General features: G+C 46.6%; 2 protein-coding genes across 4 annotated transcripts; one reads left to right on the top strand and one right to left on the bottom strand.

Moving 5' to 3' along the window:
* The first annotated feature begins 397 nt into the window (after positions 1-397).
* On the top strand, positions 398-6,539 carry UCK1 (uridine-cytidine kinase 1). Its single transcript, XM_005146251.3, has 7 exons — positions 398-506; positions 583-742; positions 1,396-1,492; positions 1,574-1,716; positions 1,796-1,890; positions 2,906-2,954; positions 3,327-6,539. The coding sequence occupies exons 1-7, from the start codon at positions 420-422 to the stop codon at positions 3,512-3,514; spliced, it is 819 nt and encodes a 272-aa protein (XP_005146308.1). The 5' UTR covers positions 398-419; the 3' UTR covers positions 3,515-6,539.
* On the bottom strand, positions 6,393-19,715 carry POMT1 (protein O-mannosyltransferase 1). 3 transcript variants are annotated; one of them, XM_031046460.2, is made up of 21 exons: positions 19,596-19,715; positions 18,895-19,018; positions 18,101-18,244; positions 17,708-17,814; positions 17,079-17,129; positions 16,599-16,745; positions 15,532-15,643; positions 14,733-14,798; positions 14,072-14,165; positions 13,511-13,666; positions 12,795-12,925; positions 12,453-12,548; positions 11,028-11,120; positions 9,893-9,989; positions 9,709-9,801; positions 9,419-9,539; positions 9,063-9,160; positions 8,445-8,558; positions 7,810-7,936; positions 6,965-7,142; positions 6,393-6,749 (listed from the first exon to the last, which is right to left on the bottom strand). In XM_031046460.2, the coding sequence occupies exons 3-21, from the start codon at positions 18,220-18,222 to the stop codon at positions 6,575-6,577; spliced, it is 2,178 nt and encodes a 725-aa protein (XP_030902320.2). In that variant the 5' UTR covers positions 18,223-18,244; positions 18,895-19,018; positions 19,596-19,715; the 3' UTR covers positions 6,393-6,574. The 3 variants fall into 3 exon arrangements, with proteins under 3 accessions (XP_030902320.2, XP_030902321.2, XP_030902322.2); XM_031046461.2 differs by having other exon boundaries at positions 18,101-18,408; XM_031046462.2 differs by having other exon boundaries at positions 18,895-19,034.
* Positions 19,716-20,427: the final 712 nt, after the last annotated feature.

A 20,427-nucleotide genomic window follows, 5' to 3' on the forward strand; every position in this document is an offset into this window, starting at 1 on the left:
AGGGGGCTACAGGGATGCTGGAGAGGAGCTCTGCATCACGGACTGTAGTGATGGGACAAGCGGTGATGGGTCCAGACTGAAACTGGGAGGCTCAGGATGGATCTAAGGCAGAAGCTCTTCCATATGAGGGTGCTGAGGCAATGGCACAGGGTGCCCAGAGGAGCTGTGGCTGCCCCATCCCTGCAGTGCTCAGGGGCTGTGCTCGCACATGCGCAGTGCTCAGGGTACACGGGGCTGTGAACACCGCTTCCCCACCGCTCCCGCCCATCCCCGTGGCCGCGGGGCTGACACCGGACGCACCCCGCGCCCGTAGCCCCGCCCCCTCAGTGACCACGCCCCCTCGACGACCACGCCCCCTGGCGGTGCCCCACCCGGACTACAAACCCCATGATGCCCCGCGGCCCCCCCGCAGCCTCGCTATGGCGTCCGCCGGCGGCCCCGACCCGGACCGGCCGCGGCCCAGGCCCTTCCTCATCGGCGTCAGCGGCGGCACCGCCAGCGGCAAGGTGAGGGCCGGCGGCGGCCGCAGGGCCCCGCTCTGACCGGGGTGTCCCGGGCGCTGCCTGACCCCGCTGTGCTCAGTCCACAGTGTGCGAGAAGATCATGGAGCTGCTGGGGCAGAAGGAGGTGGAGCAGCGGCAGCGCAAGGTGCTGATCCTGAGCCAGGACAGCTTCTACAAGGTGCTGACGGCCGAGCAGCAGGCCAAGGCGCTCAAGGGGCAGTACAACTTCGACCACCCGGGTGAGCCGAGCCCCCCGCCTGCCCCCCGGCACCGCTGGTACCGCTGGTCCAGCCCTGCTGGGAGCATCCGGCTCCTACGGGAGCTGTGTCCTCATCCCCGGCTCCTGAGGGGCTCTCGTAAACCCCAGGTCCTGTCCGGATACTTCTTGTCCCCATAAGCAGCCGCTCCCCTTGCTCAGGGTGGTGGTATGGGTTGCGAACAGGACCGCGGGCTGCCTTGGTGCCTGTTATAGGCTGACCGGGGTGGATAATGGAAAGCGTGGAAGATGCCTGAGGTTTCCTAAATTACCCTTAGCCCACAGGTTAAAGTATTGCACACCCACCATTGTGTGTAAATTGTGCCATTACCAAGCGGTTTGGGAATATTACCCAATGAATTAGCAGCATCCCTTCGGGGCTCTTCATTTCACTGTTGTAGCTGCTCAGCAGCAGCAAGTTCTGGCTTCCTTATCTCTGTAATGGAGTAACCGAGTGCAGTGGTTATCAGTTGGGCAGGGAGCGTTAGATTGCTGCTGGTAGGAAAGAATAAGCCCTAAGTTCCTCTTTTCCTGGTGGATCACTGGGCAGTTTTTCCTTCAGGTCTAGACAACCTGAGCAGAACATTTGATGCAGCAGCATCTACGGTTGTTCCTCTTTAAACCTTCCTCTTGCAGATGCTTTTGACAACGACTTGATGCATACAACCCTGAAAAACATCGTTGAGGGCAAAACAGTTGAGGTGCCAACGTACGACTTCGTGACGCACTCGAGGTAGGTTTGAGGGTTGTGAAGGGGGTGGTGGTTGTGAGGGTGAAGCCCGGTGACAACCTGCTCTGGGTGTTTCTCCTGCAGGCAGGCAGAGACAACAGTGGTCTATCCTGCCGACGTTGTGCTCTTTGAGGGGATCCTGGTTTTCTACAACCAAGACATTCGGGACATGTTTCACCTGCGGCTCTTTGTTGACACGGATTCTGATGTCAGGCTGTCCCGCAGAGGTAATGCTCAGCACAGGCAGCAGGACCTTATGAGCCTTATCCATTGTGGTGAGACCGGTGGTTTTACCTTCCCCCCCAGTTCTGCGTGATATGAAACGTGGGAGGGACCTGGAGCAGATCCTCACTCAGTACACCACCTTTGTCAAGCCTGCCTTTGAGGAGTTCTGCTTACCGGTACCGAGTGCTTCACTCCTTGATGTGTGGGGTTCTGGGGAGGGGAGAGAAGGAGCAGGGTCAGCTAGGGATGAGCTGCACTGTAGATGCAGCAGTGGTGGCTTTTGGTGTTCGTACTTCACCCATCTCACACCCTCCCCTCTACCTCATCTGTTTGACCATTACAAGCTGCTTGGTTAAGGAGCTGAAGTGGTTGGGCCCATTCTGCTTGCAAAGCACCATGGAATCCCAGGAGGCAATTTTAGCACATGGGTCCCTCTGACTGAACACTCCCACTCCACATTTATTCTTTAGTTGTGCAGGAAGGAAGAGGAACTTGGTTTCCTACAGGCTCTCTCTCAACAGGGAGCACTGGTGAATACCTAGGCAGACCCTTACTTGCTATGCCATATAATGTGGGGCCAGGTTAGGTGCTCACATAATCAAATTAATTTGTAACAAAGCCTTTTGAGAACAAAATCGTGTTTGTGAATTAAATAAGATGGAAAAGGCAGCTCTTGATGGAAATCTCTGCGGCTCTTGCTCTGGATCAAAGTAATTCCGGGACTGTAAAAGCACTCATTAGGAATGCTGAGTGTGCCAGCCTGTTTAAGAGTGCTGGTGGAGATCAATAAAATGCCATCAGAGGCAGGAAAGACTTTCACATGCATGTTGAATACCTGGGTGCTTGGCAGAGATTTAGCAGTGCCTTGTGAAATGCTGATGAGAACCAGCTCTTAGCAAACAGACCTTGGCCTCCAAGCCATTGACCTGCTTGAAGGCAGCTTAGTCTTAGGAGTGTACAAGCAAGTACTCCAGGCTTGAGCAGAGGGACAGTAAGAACAATCCCTGATCTTAAACCCAGAATGACTTCTCAATTCATTCAGGTGTTTACCATGACCGAGAGCATTACCTTGCAGTCCCAGGACATGGAAACCCCCCTATCTTTGCCCCCAGCTTTCTGGTGTTGGGTAGCAGCTTCTTCTTAGACTAAACTGACTTTTTCCCATTAAAAGTCTCTGTTTGTGTTTTGCAGACAAAGAAGTATGCAGATGTGATCATCCCCCGAGGAGTTGACAACATGGGTAAAAGGGAGCTGGGTTCTCTGTCTGATTCCTCTGGGGAGCCCACCTTTGGGGCTGGGAGGAGAGCTGCCTTGTTTGCAGGCTTCTAAGGAAAGGTGTTTTGCTGGAGGGCTGTAGGGGAGGGAGCTGCTTGAGCCCCTCTGCTGAGGGCTGGAAAAAGCAATGTGCTATCAGATGCAGAGCAGGACACCAGTGTTAAAACTGGTCTTGCAGTTGGTTGTTTCTGTTGAGGTCTGACTTGCTGCAAAGAGCTGATAGTGGTTTATTTAAGGGCTTGCTAAATCTTGAGTTGAACAGGGCTGGATGCTCCACATTTTCTAGATAGCTCAGCCAAGAAAGCCTACGTGTGCTGTTTCCCATTCCTCTCTGCAGTTGCTATAAACCTCATAGTGCAGCACATTCAAGACATCCTCAATGGAGACATCTGCAAGTGGCAGCGAGGGGCGATGAACGGACACGGTCGGACCTACAAGCGCCCATTCCCAGAGCAAACAGAGAGCAGCAGTGTGCTCACAGCCGGGAAGCGCTCCCACCTGGAATCCAGCAGCCGTCCACACTAACCCCAGTGTCTGAAGGATCTGCCACACCAATGATCAAGACATTGGGAAAGGACTTCAACAGAATGGTTGGTGAAGTGCCCTTGGAATCATCCTGGCAGTGGTAGGGATAGTGGTGTGAAAGGCCTCAGAGGGGGGGAGGAAAGGCTCGGCCTGCAGCCTCTCTCCCCTCCAAACCCTCTCCCTTTTGTCCCTGCCATGCCTGGATCACTGGTGTTACTTGATGACCTGGTTGGAGGCAGTGCCATTGCCTGGGTTTTCAAAATAAGATCTAATGCTGAAGGCTCCCCTGAAAATTAAGTGCTACTGGGGGTTAGCAAGAGACCCCATTTCCCTAATGGTGATCTTCCTTAGGGGAAAATTACCTTACCTGCCTGCTTTTCTCAACAGAAAAAGCAGCCTCTTGGCCAAGACTAGCTCACACCCAGGTGAGCAGGTGTAGGCCTCCACTTCTCCACCTTGTTGGCACCTTGGGTTGTGGCATTGCTTTCCTGCTGGCCAGCTTCCCTTTTACCCCATGGGGATGGAAGGATAGATCTATAGAGGAATCTCTCCCCTGAGATAGAGATGAAACAGGGACTGTCTGGGACAAATGGAAAACTGCAGTTCCTCAAGTGGACAGGTCCAGGCTGGATGATTCTGGTTCCTAATTTATTCCTTTCTAAGCTCCCAAACTTTGCTAAACTCTATGATTATTTTTTGTACCCAAATAGTTGTCTTTACCACAGTTAATGTGTGAGCTCCAACTGGATTGAGTTGCTCATGGAAACAGAGACTGACCTTGTCAGTATTAGTGTCTTTTAGGGCATTTGTGTACTGCTGGTTGCAGATTCTGCTGGGTGGAATCCATCAGCTTCTGGAGCTGGGTGGTAAGAGCAGCCAGGCGGAAAGCAATTGCAGGAGCCTCCTTCTGATGGCACAAAGAGCAGCCTGGATGTGCTTCTACCCTCCAGTAGGGTCAAAGCCTTTCCCTTGCACTCAGTTTAAACTCAAGAATGTCTGGTTTGCTAAATAGAGCAGACAAGAGGCTGGAAGTAAACAGTGACATCCCAGTTCCTGTTGTTTACCCCAGATAAGTGATACTGCAGCAACATGAAATGAAGTGCAAGCTGGGCCTTTGAAAGTGTCCTTGTGATACCCTTCTTGAGTCTGGGCTTATGGTCTCATTTTAAGGAGGAGTAATGGGGGAGGGAGATTATTGAGGGAACTTCTTCATATTGGCTAGTTTTCTAAACCCAGGGTCTGTCTGTGTTGGGTGGGGGTGTGTGACTTGGGCTGATGAGCAAATGAACAGTGATGAGAAATGACCATTTTATATAAAAGGTATTTGTGGTTCTTGCACTACAGCAGCACAAAGGTACAGAAAGGTCTGGAGCATCTGGAGATGCTCTTTAACTCAGCAGTTCTCTTTCCCATAAGTCAGAATTGTTCATGTTAGTTCTGTAGCTTTGGAGGAAAATAAAGCAAAGTGCAGTCTGCACTTCCATCCCTTACAGTCTTTTCAACACTGGAAATCAGTAAAGGTTTGTTACTGTTTGTGATCCCCACAGGTCAGAGGTACACTTCTGTAATGCTGAGGAGAAAGCTCTTCTCCTAACTGCTGCTGGGTGCTGTTTAGCTCAGGGTGACAGGCGTGGAGTATGAGCTACTGTACTGAAGCATTAGCTGTCAGGGCTGACTGAAGTAGGAGCAAAACAGTCACTATAACCTTCTCTGAATGACTGTGGTGTTTGATCATACCTTCCTCTGGAGGCGGGGGGAGCTCAAAGCAGCTTTGAATAGCATTTGTTAGAGCAGTGAGGAATGCTGTAAAGAGCACCCTGGTCAGGCTAGGAGTGCTGTTCTTGGTCGGCTCTGAGCACTACTGTCAGATCCTGCTGTTGCAGCCACATGAAGAGAATGAATCGGATGTGGTGTAGGTACTATAAACCTTTCTGAATACCCATACAGAGCTATTACAATGTCCCCACTGAGCAATCACAGTCCTTCACGTGCACATGCTACTCTTCTGCTGGTGCAGGCCAGGGCATGGGCTGAGTTAAAATGGGTTTACCCTGAACTCGTGTACAAGTTAGAGCAGGTTTCCTTGTCAGCATGATCAGTTCTACCTTGAGTTCCTCTTCCTGTGAGAATGAGGTGTAAACCTGCAGCCCAGTAACTATGATCCTGCCATTGATAGGAATGGGCCACAGGCTTCATGTGATGCCACAAGGCCAAAGGATTCTTCTGGTTTTGGCTGACTTCCTGGCCTGCCTGAAGCTTCGTTTTAGCTCATTTAGCTGTAACAGCAATTTTTGTAATGTCTGTTTGTTTTATTTTTGCTTAGCTTCATAAAAAATTATGGTTATGCCAAATGATTGTACATAGATAACAGTAACAAGTCATTACTCTCTGCAGAATGAACTATTTATAAACTTGGCTTAGTGTTGTAATGTAATGAAATAGGGATGATAGCAGAGCATTGGAAGCGGGGGCAAAGAATGCATTGTTGAGGAATACTGTCATGGGATGATGTTGGAGGCTGCAGGGCCAGCTACTGAAGGTTAAAAACATCTAAGTTTTCGAGCTGGAAAACCCCGTTTTTTAGGAAGAAAACAGAGGAAAGTATCTGATACGTTGGAGAGCAGAAGCCATTTATAGTAACTGGTAACATGGAATTGCAGAGCAAGGTGCTAGGAAACATGTAAAATAGCCTTAAGTGCAATGTAGTGCAAGAAGGAAGGAACCATCACCATCATATTCCCAGGATAAGAAGAAGAAACCCTTGCAGTGCACTCTTCCCTGCAAAGTAGCTGGGATGCTGTTGACTGAATTCAGCAGCCCTGAGGAGCAGTGGAAGGGTGAATGTAATGGGGGCAGAAACTGGGAATTGTGCTCATAACAACTGAATTACTGTTGAGACTTTTCTGTAACAGTGTTCTTTTATTTTCTTTTTCTGTAATAATTAGAGCTGGACTACTGTCAGTTATCTGTTCAGTCTGTTAAGATTTCAGTTACACTAACAATAAATTCTTGGCTTTGCATAAAAGGTGTTTCTTTTTGCCTGTAATGAGATGGTAATTGTCACTGTTTTCGGATCAGGATGTTCCAGCTGTCCTTCCAGCGCAAGTCCTTCAGTTCAGTAACAGACAGGGAGGGCTCCCCATAGGTCACAGGGCTGAATGTGGAATAGACAAAGTAAACTGAAGAGAACCAGGCTACGATCAATGCAGTGAACATGCTCTTGAGCAGCACAGATCTGGGATGAGAGAGGAGGGGAAAAAAGCAGTTACACCAAGGCTGGTCAAACACTTCATCCAAAAGGAAGATTCCATATGGCCTGTCTTCTTCAAATGCAGTATGGCCACTGCTGGAAAAAGCACTGCTTTCCCTGCAGCAGCTTGCCAAGGTGCCAACCTGGGAGAAGAGAACAGAGTCTCTTCTCTTGTCCACCTATCCATTAAGACCAAATACCTGCACAGATGATCACTGATGTGCTGTAATACGATGGGGATCAGGAGAATCTGGAATGTGAGGGCGGGCAGGTAATGGTACAGGAAAAGTGTTTTCTCCATCCCAAAGAAAGGCAAGTAATTCACAGCCCAGCCTCCAACACAGATCCCCCCAGCTGATACCCAGAGCTGCCATGCATCTGCAGGAGAGAGGAGATATCTCAAAGCACAGTCCATGGAAACATAAAGTCTATAAGAGGTTGCCTGTTGTCATGGTTTGTTGTTTTCCTTCCACTCACTATAGTTTCTGCTAATACAACCTTTAACTTAACTGCATTCAGCTGAGGGAAATGATTATGTTTTGTCACACAAGATTGTAAGTACCTATCAAGACAGATTAGTGCCCACATGGAGCCACTTCACAGCAAGATAACAAAGCATGCTGTTGGAAAGATGAGCATTAAACTGCATGGCCATACAGAGGAGATGGCCCCTCAGCAGGAACAAGCACATCTAGCATAAAACCCTCCCCACACAGGCAGCATCTACCTATTTTAAATCATCATGAAAGGGCTCAGTAGAATCGAAAGCAAAGACCTGGATGTTTCTTACATCCAGGGAGTGACTCAAATACTGTGATGCCTACTATATTGTCTTATGAGGTGATGGTCATCGTGTGACAACCATAATCAGCCTCTTCATGGGCTACACCAGCTGTCTGTGTATTCCTAGTACAAGTATCAGGCTTGGAGGCAGGAAAGTGCTGCACATGGCTGTAAATGGCTTTGGGGGCCATTAGAGTGTAGCAGAACAAGCAATAACCCTCCCAGCCCAACCTTGACACACACATACACAACAGAATCAGACCTTCAGGAATGTCATAGATCTTTCTTCTGCGTCGTACCAAGTACCACAGGGACAGACACACGTAGACCAGAGCAGCAACATTAGCTGAAGTCCAGGTGACAACATTCCCAAGGAGGTGGATCTGGGCCTGAAGGATAGAAGCAAGAAGTAGGAACATGCTGCAGTTCTTTTAGGTAACTTTAAATATTACCTACATCTACTTGCTAAATTAAATGTCAGGATGTGCATGGCTAGGAACCTGATCTTTCCTGGAACAAAGCTGGCTGATAAACTTCACTGCTTTAATAAGACTCTTTTGTAATGTAAGGCATTTAAAAGGTGCTGTTGGAAATGAACTCATCTCCTAAATGGAATCAATAATGGAAACTATTAAACTGCAGTTTTCTTTTACCAAAAACAAGACAACATGATTTAATTAAAAGCAACTACTGTCAAAGCTGGATCTGATGCCAAAACCAACCCCAACCCTCAGGGAAAATATATTCTTCATACAGGACAAGTTAATCCTGGCACAACTCCTTGGCTGGAACTGCAGCCCTGCTCCCACTCACACTCCCAGAGCTCACACCTGAACCCAAGGCTGATTTCTTCACCAGGCTCTTATTTACTCATTTACTTCTACCTCTCATACTTACACTAGAAGTTGGGTGGAGCCAGTAGGCAATATTTGTGTCCATTGTGATCCAGTCAAGAGCAGAGGAACTGTACTTATGCTCTGTTTCTTCATTTTTTAATGTCAGTATTTTCCACTAGGAAAAAAAACAAACAGAATTGCAACAATGAGTGGGATAGCAGGCACGGGTAAAGAGCTCCAGATGTAAGATACTAAGTTTCTAACCTGGGAGTGGGATTTTGCATATCTCATACTGGATACTAACCAATACAGGGAGTTTATTTTGGTTTTATATAATGGCACTGAGGGATCAGTGAACTTCTACAGTGTTAGTAAGGGCATTGACACAACTGACTGCATATATAGCACATTACAGTTCAGTTTCAGACAGCTTCTGAGTGCCCAACTGCCCTTCCTCCCCCTTCTTTTTTGACACAATCACTTGGGTATTCATTACTGAATAGCATAAATCTCTAATGCCCTTCTAAGTGCAGTCTGAAATATTTTTTTCCAGTGAGGAAGCCAAACTACTCTATCAGCAAGGAATAAACAATGAATCCTCAGGCTCAGAGCCTGCAGAAATGCTCAGGTTCCTGCCCTGCAGCAGAAGGCAACATGAAGGGAATAACAAGGCACTCACCTGCAATTCCGTGAACTTTGCCATGAAGCTGAGGTTTTTACTTATGTCCATCTGTGTGGGAGAGTGGAGTTCCACCTCCCTCTCTTTTTGCTCTAGGCCTGGAAGAAAATAGCATAGCTCAGAAATAACCACTAACAGACAGAAAGCTGTAAAGGGGAGCAAGTACACAGAATATACCCCTGGCTCCTCATACTCCCTGCAGCCTGTCTCCAATACATAATCCAAACGCAGGAGACCTCTAAGGGGATCTTGACACCATACAGAGCCAGAGCTCTATCACACGATACCACCACCCCAGCAACATGAAGCATCCCTCACTCACAGAGATCTGCTTCAAGAACATGGCTCACACATACTTTTCCCATATCTGTGCTCTTCTACATTCCACACCATGCTCTGGTGGTAGCCTTTGGATAGCTTCTCACCAACCACCTCCAACTGCCGGTATCCCCACTCAGGTAAAGATGCTCCACTGAGCTGAAAGTGAAAGAAGATTGTAAATTTATAGCCCTGCCAAACACACTTTATTGTTTATAGTTTGCTTTTATTTACTTGTTTGTTTTAGTGGTTTGGGTATTTTGGAGCAGAGAGATGAATAGTTTATGAGATTACAAGAACTGCAGCAGACAAACACAAATCCACTTGCCTTTAGCACTGCAGAGGTGTTCACGTGAACAAACCTCACTTCTGACAGAATTGTCTTCCACACATCTGTGTCAGACTCCCGATTTACAATTTCCTACAACAGAAAGATGTCTCTTGGTTGTCAGGTTGTATCAGCTACTTCTGCTGCAACACGATGAGCTCCTCCTTTCCGTTTGACCACTCACCACTCTCCAGAGGTTCTGTGCTGGCATGGAGATGTTATAATCAATATAGCAGGAAACTTCTTGGGAGTGGGGGCTAAGAGGGGCAGCAACATCATGCCTAGAGGACAAGCAAAGCATGATCCTCCAACACCATTTCCCAAATTCATATAGAAAGCAAACTCACAAGGGTATTGAATTGGCTTAGACCAGACTCAGTAATAAAGATAAAGTAACACATTTATACAGATTGCACTGTTTTCTCTGAAGGAGAACCCTCCCCACTACCAAGAGCTGCCAGGAACAGGCCCAGAGGAAGCCAATACAGATGCTTCCTATGCCAGGCTGAAAAACAAGCACTGATTGTGGCAAACAGAGATGCTGTTCACTGAGGTTTCCAGTAATGAACAAATTAAGTTTGGAAGGGACTTCGTCAAAACCCAAGCTCAGAAAACAACCCCCTTCCTAATTTGATATTCAAGTATATGCAGACGCCCTTCAGGAAGCAGTCAGGAGGCAAATTCATACTGCAGTCCTTACAAAACAGGCAAGAAGCCATGGCAATCAGCCACAGCACACCGGATCCTCCAACACATCTTCCTCACTTCCAGAGCACATCTATCACACAAGAGGCTCCTCCATCAAAGTGAGTGGAGTTGACTTTAGGTTAACAGTCACACAAAATACTAAATATCTGCACCTGCTTGGAGTGGAGGCACTGGAGGGGCAGGGATGAAGACTCACCAAGGGGCCTGTGTATTCAGGAGTCTGCAGAACCACCATGAAATGTGAACATGGCTGAAACACCTCTAGTCCCTCTAAGGCTATTAGTAGAGAGACCAGAAACAGCTAGCAGCCACTGAACAGTTTGTGATTGGTATCAAATCTCATTGCCAAGTTAACTGCAAAAAACAAATAAGCATACAGCATCCTTTCTCTGTGTTATAGGGATGTCTTATTCAGCTAACCATGAGGTCCTTCCTATCCCCTATATAATGTGTTTGTATATATATATATATATAATGCTTATATAATCCATAAATAACAGGCAGTTTATATACCCCTGAATGCAGGGTGTTTCAAGCCCTGAAGAGTTATTCTGAGAGACAAGCAGCAGAATTAGCCAGCAGACTGAGCAGAGGGTGAGGGAAGGACTTACGTGTTGAGGTACCGAGTTGTGATGCCATGGACCAGCTGCACAATGTGTCCATGCCTGACGGGACGGGGTGGGTTACTCACCACCAGCTGCTGCCTGTGTGGAGTGACACCCAAGAGGAAGTGGTTACATTCTTCCTTAGATATAAGACAACCTTGTCATGACCAAACTGTTGGGTTAAGAAGCTGCAGGCAGGGCCAGACGTTTGAGCAGCAAGATGAGAATTTAAAGCAATCCACAGATGGAACCAAGACTCATCAAGGCAAAGGTGAGTTAAGGGCAGAATGCCTCAGGATCAGTAATGGGATACCAACACCCCAGCCATTAGGTCAGTGGTCTGAATACAGGTCAGTCAGAAGCAAGTTCAGATTATTACCACCAAGCAGCTGTTTGGTGGCTTCTGTGAAATGATTAAGTGCTTCAGTGAGGTCTGACAGGTTTGTACTACAACTGATGTCACTTTTGGGAGAAAAGAGAGATTAATGGCTATCTCCACCATGAAGACCAAACTCTCTTTTTGCTTCTAGGGAGGTTTAAAGCTTCCTTTGGCAACTGGAATGTTAACTGCTGCCTGTATTTTACTGTATTCTATTCTACAGAAGGAATCCACATCCTCCAGGGCTTGTAAGAGTCTTGAGTCTGAAGAATTTTAAGATGTACTGTGTTTCTGTGGTTTTGGTAGAGTTCCTGCTTGAAAGGTTTGCACTATGGACAAACTTTCCCAGTGTGGGTATGATTTATAGTAGTTCACAGTCCTTCTGATAGGACTCCTTATACAGTTTCCAGAGCAGCATAAAAAACCATCAAAAGCAAGTTTTTGATCAGTATGAAATGGTATCACACAAGGGCTTTTACTGGCAAACAGTCCTGCTCTTCACTGACAGTTCTAATGGCAAAACACTTCAGCACAAACCAGGCCTCTTAGGCACAGGCACCCACTTGGAATCCCTCCCGACATGGCAGATTCTACAGCTCATCCCACACTTTAAATACAAAGAAATACTCATGCTGCAAAAGTGATTTCTACTCTCTTCTGAGGCTCATTCAGGTTTGATAAAACTCATCAGGGCACTCTAATGTCTGGCTCACACACTTCAAAAGGCAGAACTTCCCTTTCATGAAAGCACCTGAAGAGTTCCCACTGGTCTTGTGAGTCTTTAAAGTTCCCCTTGTGCAAAGCATAGCCCATGTTCTGGCAGAAGCAGTTCAGACAGAATTTCAGAGTCCTCGATAATGCTTTTAGTATACTGAGGAGGAGTGTCCAAAGAGCCTCCCTTACCAACTCTGACGCTCAAATCACTTGTTTAGGATCACAGATGGCCTCATAGAATAGTTATGTCCAATCCAAGCTATGCCCTCATTAGGTTTTGGAAGCACAGAGAGGCTATGCTTACAGCAGTTTGGCATTTAAATCTCTCGCATACTCACATTCCAGGATCTTTGACGATCCACCAGTTGTTCACATCCTTGAAGGGATAGCAGGTCACCTGCTGCTGATGGGAACTACCTCGGCCATTCTCATACCTGTACAGAAGGTTAAAACACCCCACAGATGTGTTATGGAACATTTCTGTGCTCAAGAGAGTTACAGCAATACAAATCAGCACCAGATCACTGGCTCCACTCCTACAGAGCACAGAGAATCTGTGCATCTGCAGTGTGCTCTGAAAGATTAATGAAGAGATTGCTAGGACCCAAACTGAGACAGCTGGACTGGCAGGTGAAAAATCAGAACTTTCACCCTCATAGAGACCCAACCTGATTCCTCACCTGATGGGATAGGTATTTGTGTGAGAATGGAGCCAACACTGCATGGGCTTGCCCAACACGTTCCGCAGAGTAATCTGAGAGCCGTAGGCCACCTCTAGGGGCTGACCCTGAGTGATTCGAGCCAGCCCACCCTGGGAAGGATAATGACAGGGTAAGTGGAAAGAAGAAACAACCGAGAGGCTGTTTAAATTCTATAGAGTCGCTAGTCAATTCAACATAGCAGTATCTTAGTACAATGCTTTCTCATTTGGCTGTATCTATAAAAAATCAAGACCTGCAGCACCATACTCAGCAGACAGCAAATACACCCATGCCTGGAAGACTACATAGTCTTAGGGAATATCTCTAAAGCCATGCTGTTCTAAAAGACAGGCTAAGCACTCTACTACAGAAAATCATACTATCATCCTGTAGTATACATCATCACTCAAGAGTTCAGTACTGTATCTACTGCTGTGGAGTTTCCTACAGGAGGGACAAATCTTTAGCAGAAGAGTTAATATACCATTTGTGGTTCACTGTGAAAAAGCTTTTCATCTGTCATTAGGGTTTCAGTCATTATTGTTTCATCTACAGCAGCAAAGTAGTTAAATGACATAAAAGGAACAAATACACAGGTCAAAGGAACAAGACTGCACACCTTCTAAAAGTGAACATAAGGCAGATTTCCCCTCTTCTCCCCTAATGCATGAGTTTCATGACCACATTTTCTTTACCTCCAAGCTGGCTTGGAAAGCACTTGTCATAATCTGGTCGTGAGGCCCAGAGCGGTACAGCAAAGTCAAGTGAACATAGAAGAAGGACACATACATTGCCACTGGGATGACGATGAGGGCCAGTGTCCTAGCTAGAAAATGGCACATCAAGGAAACCTAGAACAACACAGAGAACTCACTGGTTTCATGCTCCAGATATGAAAATATTAAAATACCAGTGCACTTGGTGGGTTTAAGTTCCCCCAACCACCCTTACTCAGCTGTATCTTCATGGAGAGCTTGGTAACTTCCACCCAGGATCTGAACTGGAGCTAGCAGGACACATGTGAAATAGCATAGCTGCCGAGCCACAGATCACCAAGACATGGGTAAGAGCAGAAAAGCCAGTCACACACGTTTTTCTTAAACTTCACCCCATCTTCTCTGACAAGAGGGTTTGCAGACTACGGCAAGGAATGTCAGTACAAAACTCAGCCACACACAGCACTGTTTTCTGGAGGTTTGCAAGGCTCCTGGCCTGAAAAGTTACACATAATATATTCTGCATGTTGCACTACCTACATTTGACAAGTTCTGGTCTCCTATCACATGCCAGAAGTGGAGTCCTGCGATGGTCAACAGCAGTATATAGGTAAAGAGGCCCATATATTTCACTCTGACAAGAAAGTGCATAAAAAAAGAACACAGTTAATAATTACCTCATACAAGACATAAACATTCAAACTTTCTCTTGAGCAAAATGCGTTAAAGTCCAAGGACTTAGATCCATGACAAGTTTCACACAACATAAACAAGCCTCAAGGCTTTGACAGCAGAAAACATTTGTTTGCTAATTACATTAAATAACCATAGTGACCGTCTTGATGACAAGGTGGCAAATCACAAAGCACAGTCCCTAAATCGAGACTTACTGAAGCTTGAAGCAACTAGGAGGGAGAGGTGAAATGCAGATGCTAATTTATAACACAAAACCATCTCTGAGAAATATGTTTTGTTCTTCCCAGGACAGTACCCTGTAATGCCTGGTACTGCTCACTGTGAACTGATGAACTGACATCCTCACTACAGAGAAACAAGCTAAGCCAAGTAACTGAAAAGTCATGGAGATGTCTGCCCAGAATGGCAAAAAGAATCAGTCTTCAAAATGTAGAGGCCCACTGATACCTCCAACGGCAGGCAGGACAGTCAGCTTTCTAAAACAAAGTAATATGTCATCACTTACCCAACTGCACATGAACAAGCTACTCCAGTCAACAGGAGCCAAAACCACCAGCTTCCAGAGAAGGAACTTAAATAAAAGAACAAAGAAAAGGATGTTAAGGTGAGACCTGGTCACCTTATTAGGATCCTTAGAATTCAGGTAATTTAACTTGAAAACAACCTTTGCAGGACTCCACTATTCTTTATTCTACTCCTTATTCTTATTCTGAACCTCCCATGCCACCAGCTCTCAGCCCTGACCTAGTGTGCTCTTAAATGTGTTTCTCTGTATCCTAAGAAGCAGAACTGAATGCTACCTGCCTTCTGATACTAGAAATAAAAGAGATGTACTACATCACTTGCTGGGCTCAGTTTAAAGATAATTTTACTTTACTGAAGGTTACTTTATCCTCCGCAAGGATCAGAGAACATGTGAAGTTACAAGAAGAGAGACAAGGATCTCTACACTCAGTGCCTGTAAACAGTAACAAAGGAGCATCCAGTGACCTGTTATCATCAGTGTTTCTGTGCACAGAAGGAAACCTTCTAATAAAAAGCTGTGTGGTCAAAGGATTACACCCAAGGGAGTTCTTTTGATTGTAAAATACAAAAACCAACCTTGCTACTACTTAAAACAATCCTTGACATTGCTCAGAAGAGAAAGCTTCTGGGGCAGCCATATGACAGGTCAAAGCATAGGATTCTATGGACAGATGAAGTGAGCTGCAGAATGGTGAAGTGACTCACAGAAAAACCCACACAGGCTGTACAAAAAAAGATCACCAGAATATCCAAGAGGATGGGAGGCAATCCAGCTTTACCTATGCTTTTGCAAATTGTAGAACTTCAGGTAGGCCAAAACTGCAAGTAGGATAAAAAAAATCAATATTGATTCCAGGAGCATGAACCTTGACTGGGTAATCAAAGAGTTCTCTGTTGGAAAAGAGAAACAGACACAAAATTAGAGAAATTTATCTATAGGCAAGTGATACCTCAGACAATCACATCATTACCCAAGAGAAGTATCTGTTCCTTTAAGGACAGATAATTCATTTGCAATTTTATTGGCTGTAATAGGGAGGTGTTGGGTTTAAATGGACAAAAACCTCCCAGCAGGAGCAAAGTACATAGCCATAACTGTCTCCAAGGACAAAGAGGTGAACAAGTCATGAAGTCTGGCAGGAGGCAAATAAAGGTGCTGTGCTTGCCTACAAAGGCAAAGAAAATCAATGCTGGGAAATCCAGAGGTGTTTCTCAAGGCAAAGAGAGTTCAGGCAGTGACCCCAGCAGGCCACGTGCACGATGACAAATCTTAAAGAGAGGGAGCTGCAAGCAGCCAGTAGCTAGGAGTTATTTCTCTTTATCAGACTGTTAAAGGGATGTTGAGAGGCTCTTTCCCTTTCAGGCAGCTGCCAGCAGACCCTCAAGAGAAAGAAACCAAGCAACTGAGTTAGGCACACCAGAACAATGTCAAACCATGGTGCTAAGGACACAGACTGGTTTGCTGCAGTTTGGTGATGAAGAAATTTGATGAGCTCTGACTCTAAGTAGGGGTGTCCCGTACATTATAACACATCCTTCAAAACTCGGAGAGAGTACAAGTCTCCTTGGATGCAAGAAATGTTGGGGTTTTTTTTGTGAGGCTGTGCCCACTTCACTTAATAATGAACTTTATAAAGCTTCAGCCTCAAACAGCAGCCTGCTGCAAAGCTGTAAAGATCAAGGGGGCCAGCAGAAACTGATATAGGCCAGGGCTGAAAGTGGGCTTTGATGTGTTGATAGCATTCTGTGGGGAGATGATGCCTTTTAGGCACCCCTAAAAATTCACAAGGGGAACAGGGACCCTTCTCCCCCATATGAAGAATGAGGCCCAGGGGAATAATCTTACCTAAGAGAATCAGAAGAGCAGCTCCAAGTGCAGCACAGTGGGAGAACTGCAGTTCTACCAGAATCTGGTATGCTAAAGGCACACAGAGAGCACCAGCTAGTGCTGGCAGGAGTCGCAAGGACCAAACGGGAACGTTCATGCTGTATTCTGAAGGAGGAGACAACAGTGATGCACCAACTTGGAAACTTCATTGCAGAGAAGACAGATCAATGCAGAACTCATGACTACAGCAAGTTGCTGAATCTAATTCCTACTCTTATTTATTGTGTCTTGTACTGCTTAAACTGTTCTGTTTTAAAAGATCTGTGATATTGAATTGTAGTACCTTAAACTTCAGTTAGAGACCTGCAGAAGTCTTATTTAAGAGAAGTAAAGGTGTCAGATAAAGCATTGTTTCCACTAGTCAAAAAGGAAATCTGTCAACTGCTGAAATACTGCTTATTTTAGCAGAAGAATGAGGCAGTTACAATCAGCTCTTACCAGCTCCAATCCTGTTCCATAAGAAGTTGCCATCAAATCCTCCTAAGTAACCTACAACATAAGCAACAATTCAGAACTTCTAGCCTCAAAACAAATATAAAAACCAGTGCTAAATTGGGAACCATTTCCCATACACATAGCTTTTCCATGCATGAAAGCCCTCTTTCCCCAAAAGGTCCTCCTTTGTACTGTCATGCCTGCAGTAGTGCTTGATAATGTGCAGAGGCACAAAGAAAATAAATGGGGAACAGCAGCTTCTCAGCGACAATGTTAAATGTATATTTAATCTCTCCTTCCCATACAGACACTTCCATGTTGTGCACATTGCAGCTTCAGAAAGAAACTCAGAAAATCTCCTTGTTGCCTACTATTTCTAGTCATTAACAGTGCTCATTTACCCTTCTTTTCCTACAAAGCACTGGGTAACACAGCTCCATCACCTCCCCACTACTCATGCAACAGCCCCCCAGTGATACTAAATAAGGGAAATCCTAATTCTTTCTACAACAGAATCTCTCATATGCCTTGTGATTTTCCCCAGTAATAGGATCTGACAACTCATTTCTAATGAGCACTTCTCTTCCACAGCAAGAGGCAACAGCCACTTCTCAATTTCAGGAGAGCCCTACCTCCCAAGGCTAGCAGCATATGGCCAAAAGGTGGGCCACTGTCATCCACAAAGAAGATCCTCTTCATGTAGAGCGAAACGAACTGGCCGTAATAAACTTCATCAAAACTGCAACACAAGAGGCAGAAATGTATCAAGTCTAACTGGAAGTATCCCAGAGACTACAGGGATACTAAGAAAGAAAACACTGATTTGTTGGCAGGAAGCTAAGAAATGCACAAGCTTTGCCCCTTTACATTCCCCTCGGGAGTTTCTATGAGGGAAGCACAATCACTGTATTTACAGAGGCTGACATCAGGCAAGCTCTGCTCTTCCACTCCTGCAATCTTACTCACAAATGTTTAAAAACCAAAAGTCTGTGTCTTTCAAGTAGAAAATAAACTATTCTACTCACACTACAGCCCGTGGGTAGGAAAGCCTCCAGAGTCGGCTTATTAATCCCATCAGAGTCAACACCATGACGTTCATATTTATCTCCACAGTAAGAATAACCGGCTCCTTCAGAAATCCCAACATCCTGTCAAAGGTCTGTCCCAGCCTCCAGGAGTAAACAGAGAAGAGCAGCAGTCACCCTTTTGCTCAAAGTTCACTGAAGATCATACAACAGAAATTATCCACTGCTACTTTCTGCTTCTAGCAACTCATGGTAGCTGATCTCCCCAAGTTCTCTTGCTTTCCACATTCATGTGTTTTCTGCTGTATCTACAGGAGTAAAATGAAAAATGAAGATTTTATCTGCCCTACATGTATATTATGCTTCAACGTTGTGTTATGGTGTCATAAATTCTAAGCTAAAAACTTTGCTTATCCTTACACTGGTTCTGCAGAAACAGCAGAGCTTAATTCAAGCCTATGTTCCGCTCTGCGCAAAGCAAACCACGCAGCCCAAATTGTGATGCTAGTGACAGGCAAACCACGTGCTAAGGCACTAGGCTGCTCAGGTAGCTTTAAAAACAAACAAGAAAGATTATTTCCTTGCAAACTTGGTTTATTTCTGGAGATGATGAGGCAGGGGCAAAACCCACAAACATCCTGTGTTAAAGGGTTGCTCCTGGAGCACAGGGGCAGATGCTGTAGGGCTCTAGCGCAGCCTAGGGGGGAGCACTGCAGAAAGCAGGACTGAACTCTGCAGACAGAACTGCTAAAAGCTGGGTCAGAAAACAGGGAATCAGTGTTGTATCTCCTCACCTCGATACAATTGTAAGTTACCAGAATAAATCCATCTGCATGGCTTTGATCAGAGGAGAACAAAGCAAGCTGCCGGCACATCACCACCTTTCAGTACGGTGCCACCGTCCTTCTTTATCACTACCTACGAGACACAAGTGCTGTGTGGAACAGAGATTTTAAGCCCCTCGCAAAGCCGTGCCCTCCACCAGCACTGGGGATGCCACAGCACTGCGGGCAGCACAGCACTGTCCCAAGGGCTGGTCACCCATTGCCTCTGCTCCCCCATCGCCTCGCAGGCCCTGGGACCCCGAGGACCCCCTGATGGAAAGGATCCTGCTTCTCCCTGCAGTACGGGCAGGCCTTCAAGCCCGGAGCAGGAGCGCAGGTCAACCCCCCCATGGCTCAAGGAACCATTAACCCTCTGTCAGGCTTTGCACCCCCTTCATGAGCCTTACGAGGCGGTGACAGGGGCACTAACCCCCACCAGGCTTTGTATCCCTTTTGGGCTCTACGGAGGGCAGCAGTACCGCTTCATACCCAGGCCTCATCCTTGAGGCTTACAGGGTGAGCAGGACCCCACAGCCACCCTGCACCCAGTCCTGTACCCCCCTCTATGGCTTTGTGGGGCGGCTCAGGACCCCTAACCCACACCACGCCTCCCACTCTCCCCTCAGGAAGCACTCGTGAGCCTCAGGACGGGGATGGACAGCACCACTAACCTCGCCATGGGGCCTCCCCACCGCCCCTTGAGCCTTACGGAGGTGAGGGGGCCCGGGGGAGGCAGCGGGCCCGGGACCCCGGCCCTGAGGAGACAGCGGGGGGACCAGCTCCCAGCCACGCCTCCGGATGTGACGTCAGACGCACGCAGCGCCGTGAGCGCTGGAAAGGGAGGAGCAGCCACCGTTGCTATGGCAACGGCCGTGTGTGGTGAGGCCGCGGCTTGGCCGCCATGGCGGCGGTGGGGACCGAGCTGCAACCGGCCATCAATGCAGACCTCCATTCCGGTAATTAAAAGCATACACACACAAATAATTTACCAAGAACCATGGGAATTTGAGAAAAGCATAATCTGCTTTATTTTTTTATTTTTTTTATTTAAATAAGGAGAATTCTTTCATATGGAAAGAGCTAATACAATCACATATTTGAAAGGAGAAACAATAGGTACTGAAACGAGGAGAAAAGGGGCGATAAAGAGTGTGCCGCAACTGGCCTGGTGATGCCGTGATTCGAGTTCCGGTCCAAGGAAAAGTTCCCAAAAAATATATATATATAAACAGGTTGCACGTTACACAATTATCCATCGTCTGCCCTTTCAAATATCTGGTCTACATGAATAGACAAAGAGAGGAAAGGCCAAAAAAAAAATGTCCTATACAGGTGATGAGGTTAAAAGCTTTAAGGAGTACAATATCCCCTTGAGAAAACAACGACTTAGAGGGAACCAGAGGGATTCCAGCTAAGGACAATGCCTCGAGACACGCTAAGGGGGAGCGCCTCACTGCTGCTAGTCCCGAAGGAAGGGGCTGGGTTGTGGCTGCAGCCATCCCG

Source organism: Melopsittacus undulatus, chromosome 11 (assembly GCF_012275295.1).
Source record: "Melopsittacus undulatus isolate bMelUnd1 chromosome 11, bMelUnd1.mat.Z, whole genome shotgun sequence".
NCBI classification, from domain to species: domain Eukaryota; kingdom Metazoa; phylum Chordata; class Aves; order Psittaciformes; family Psittaculidae; genus Melopsittacus; species Melopsittacus undulatus.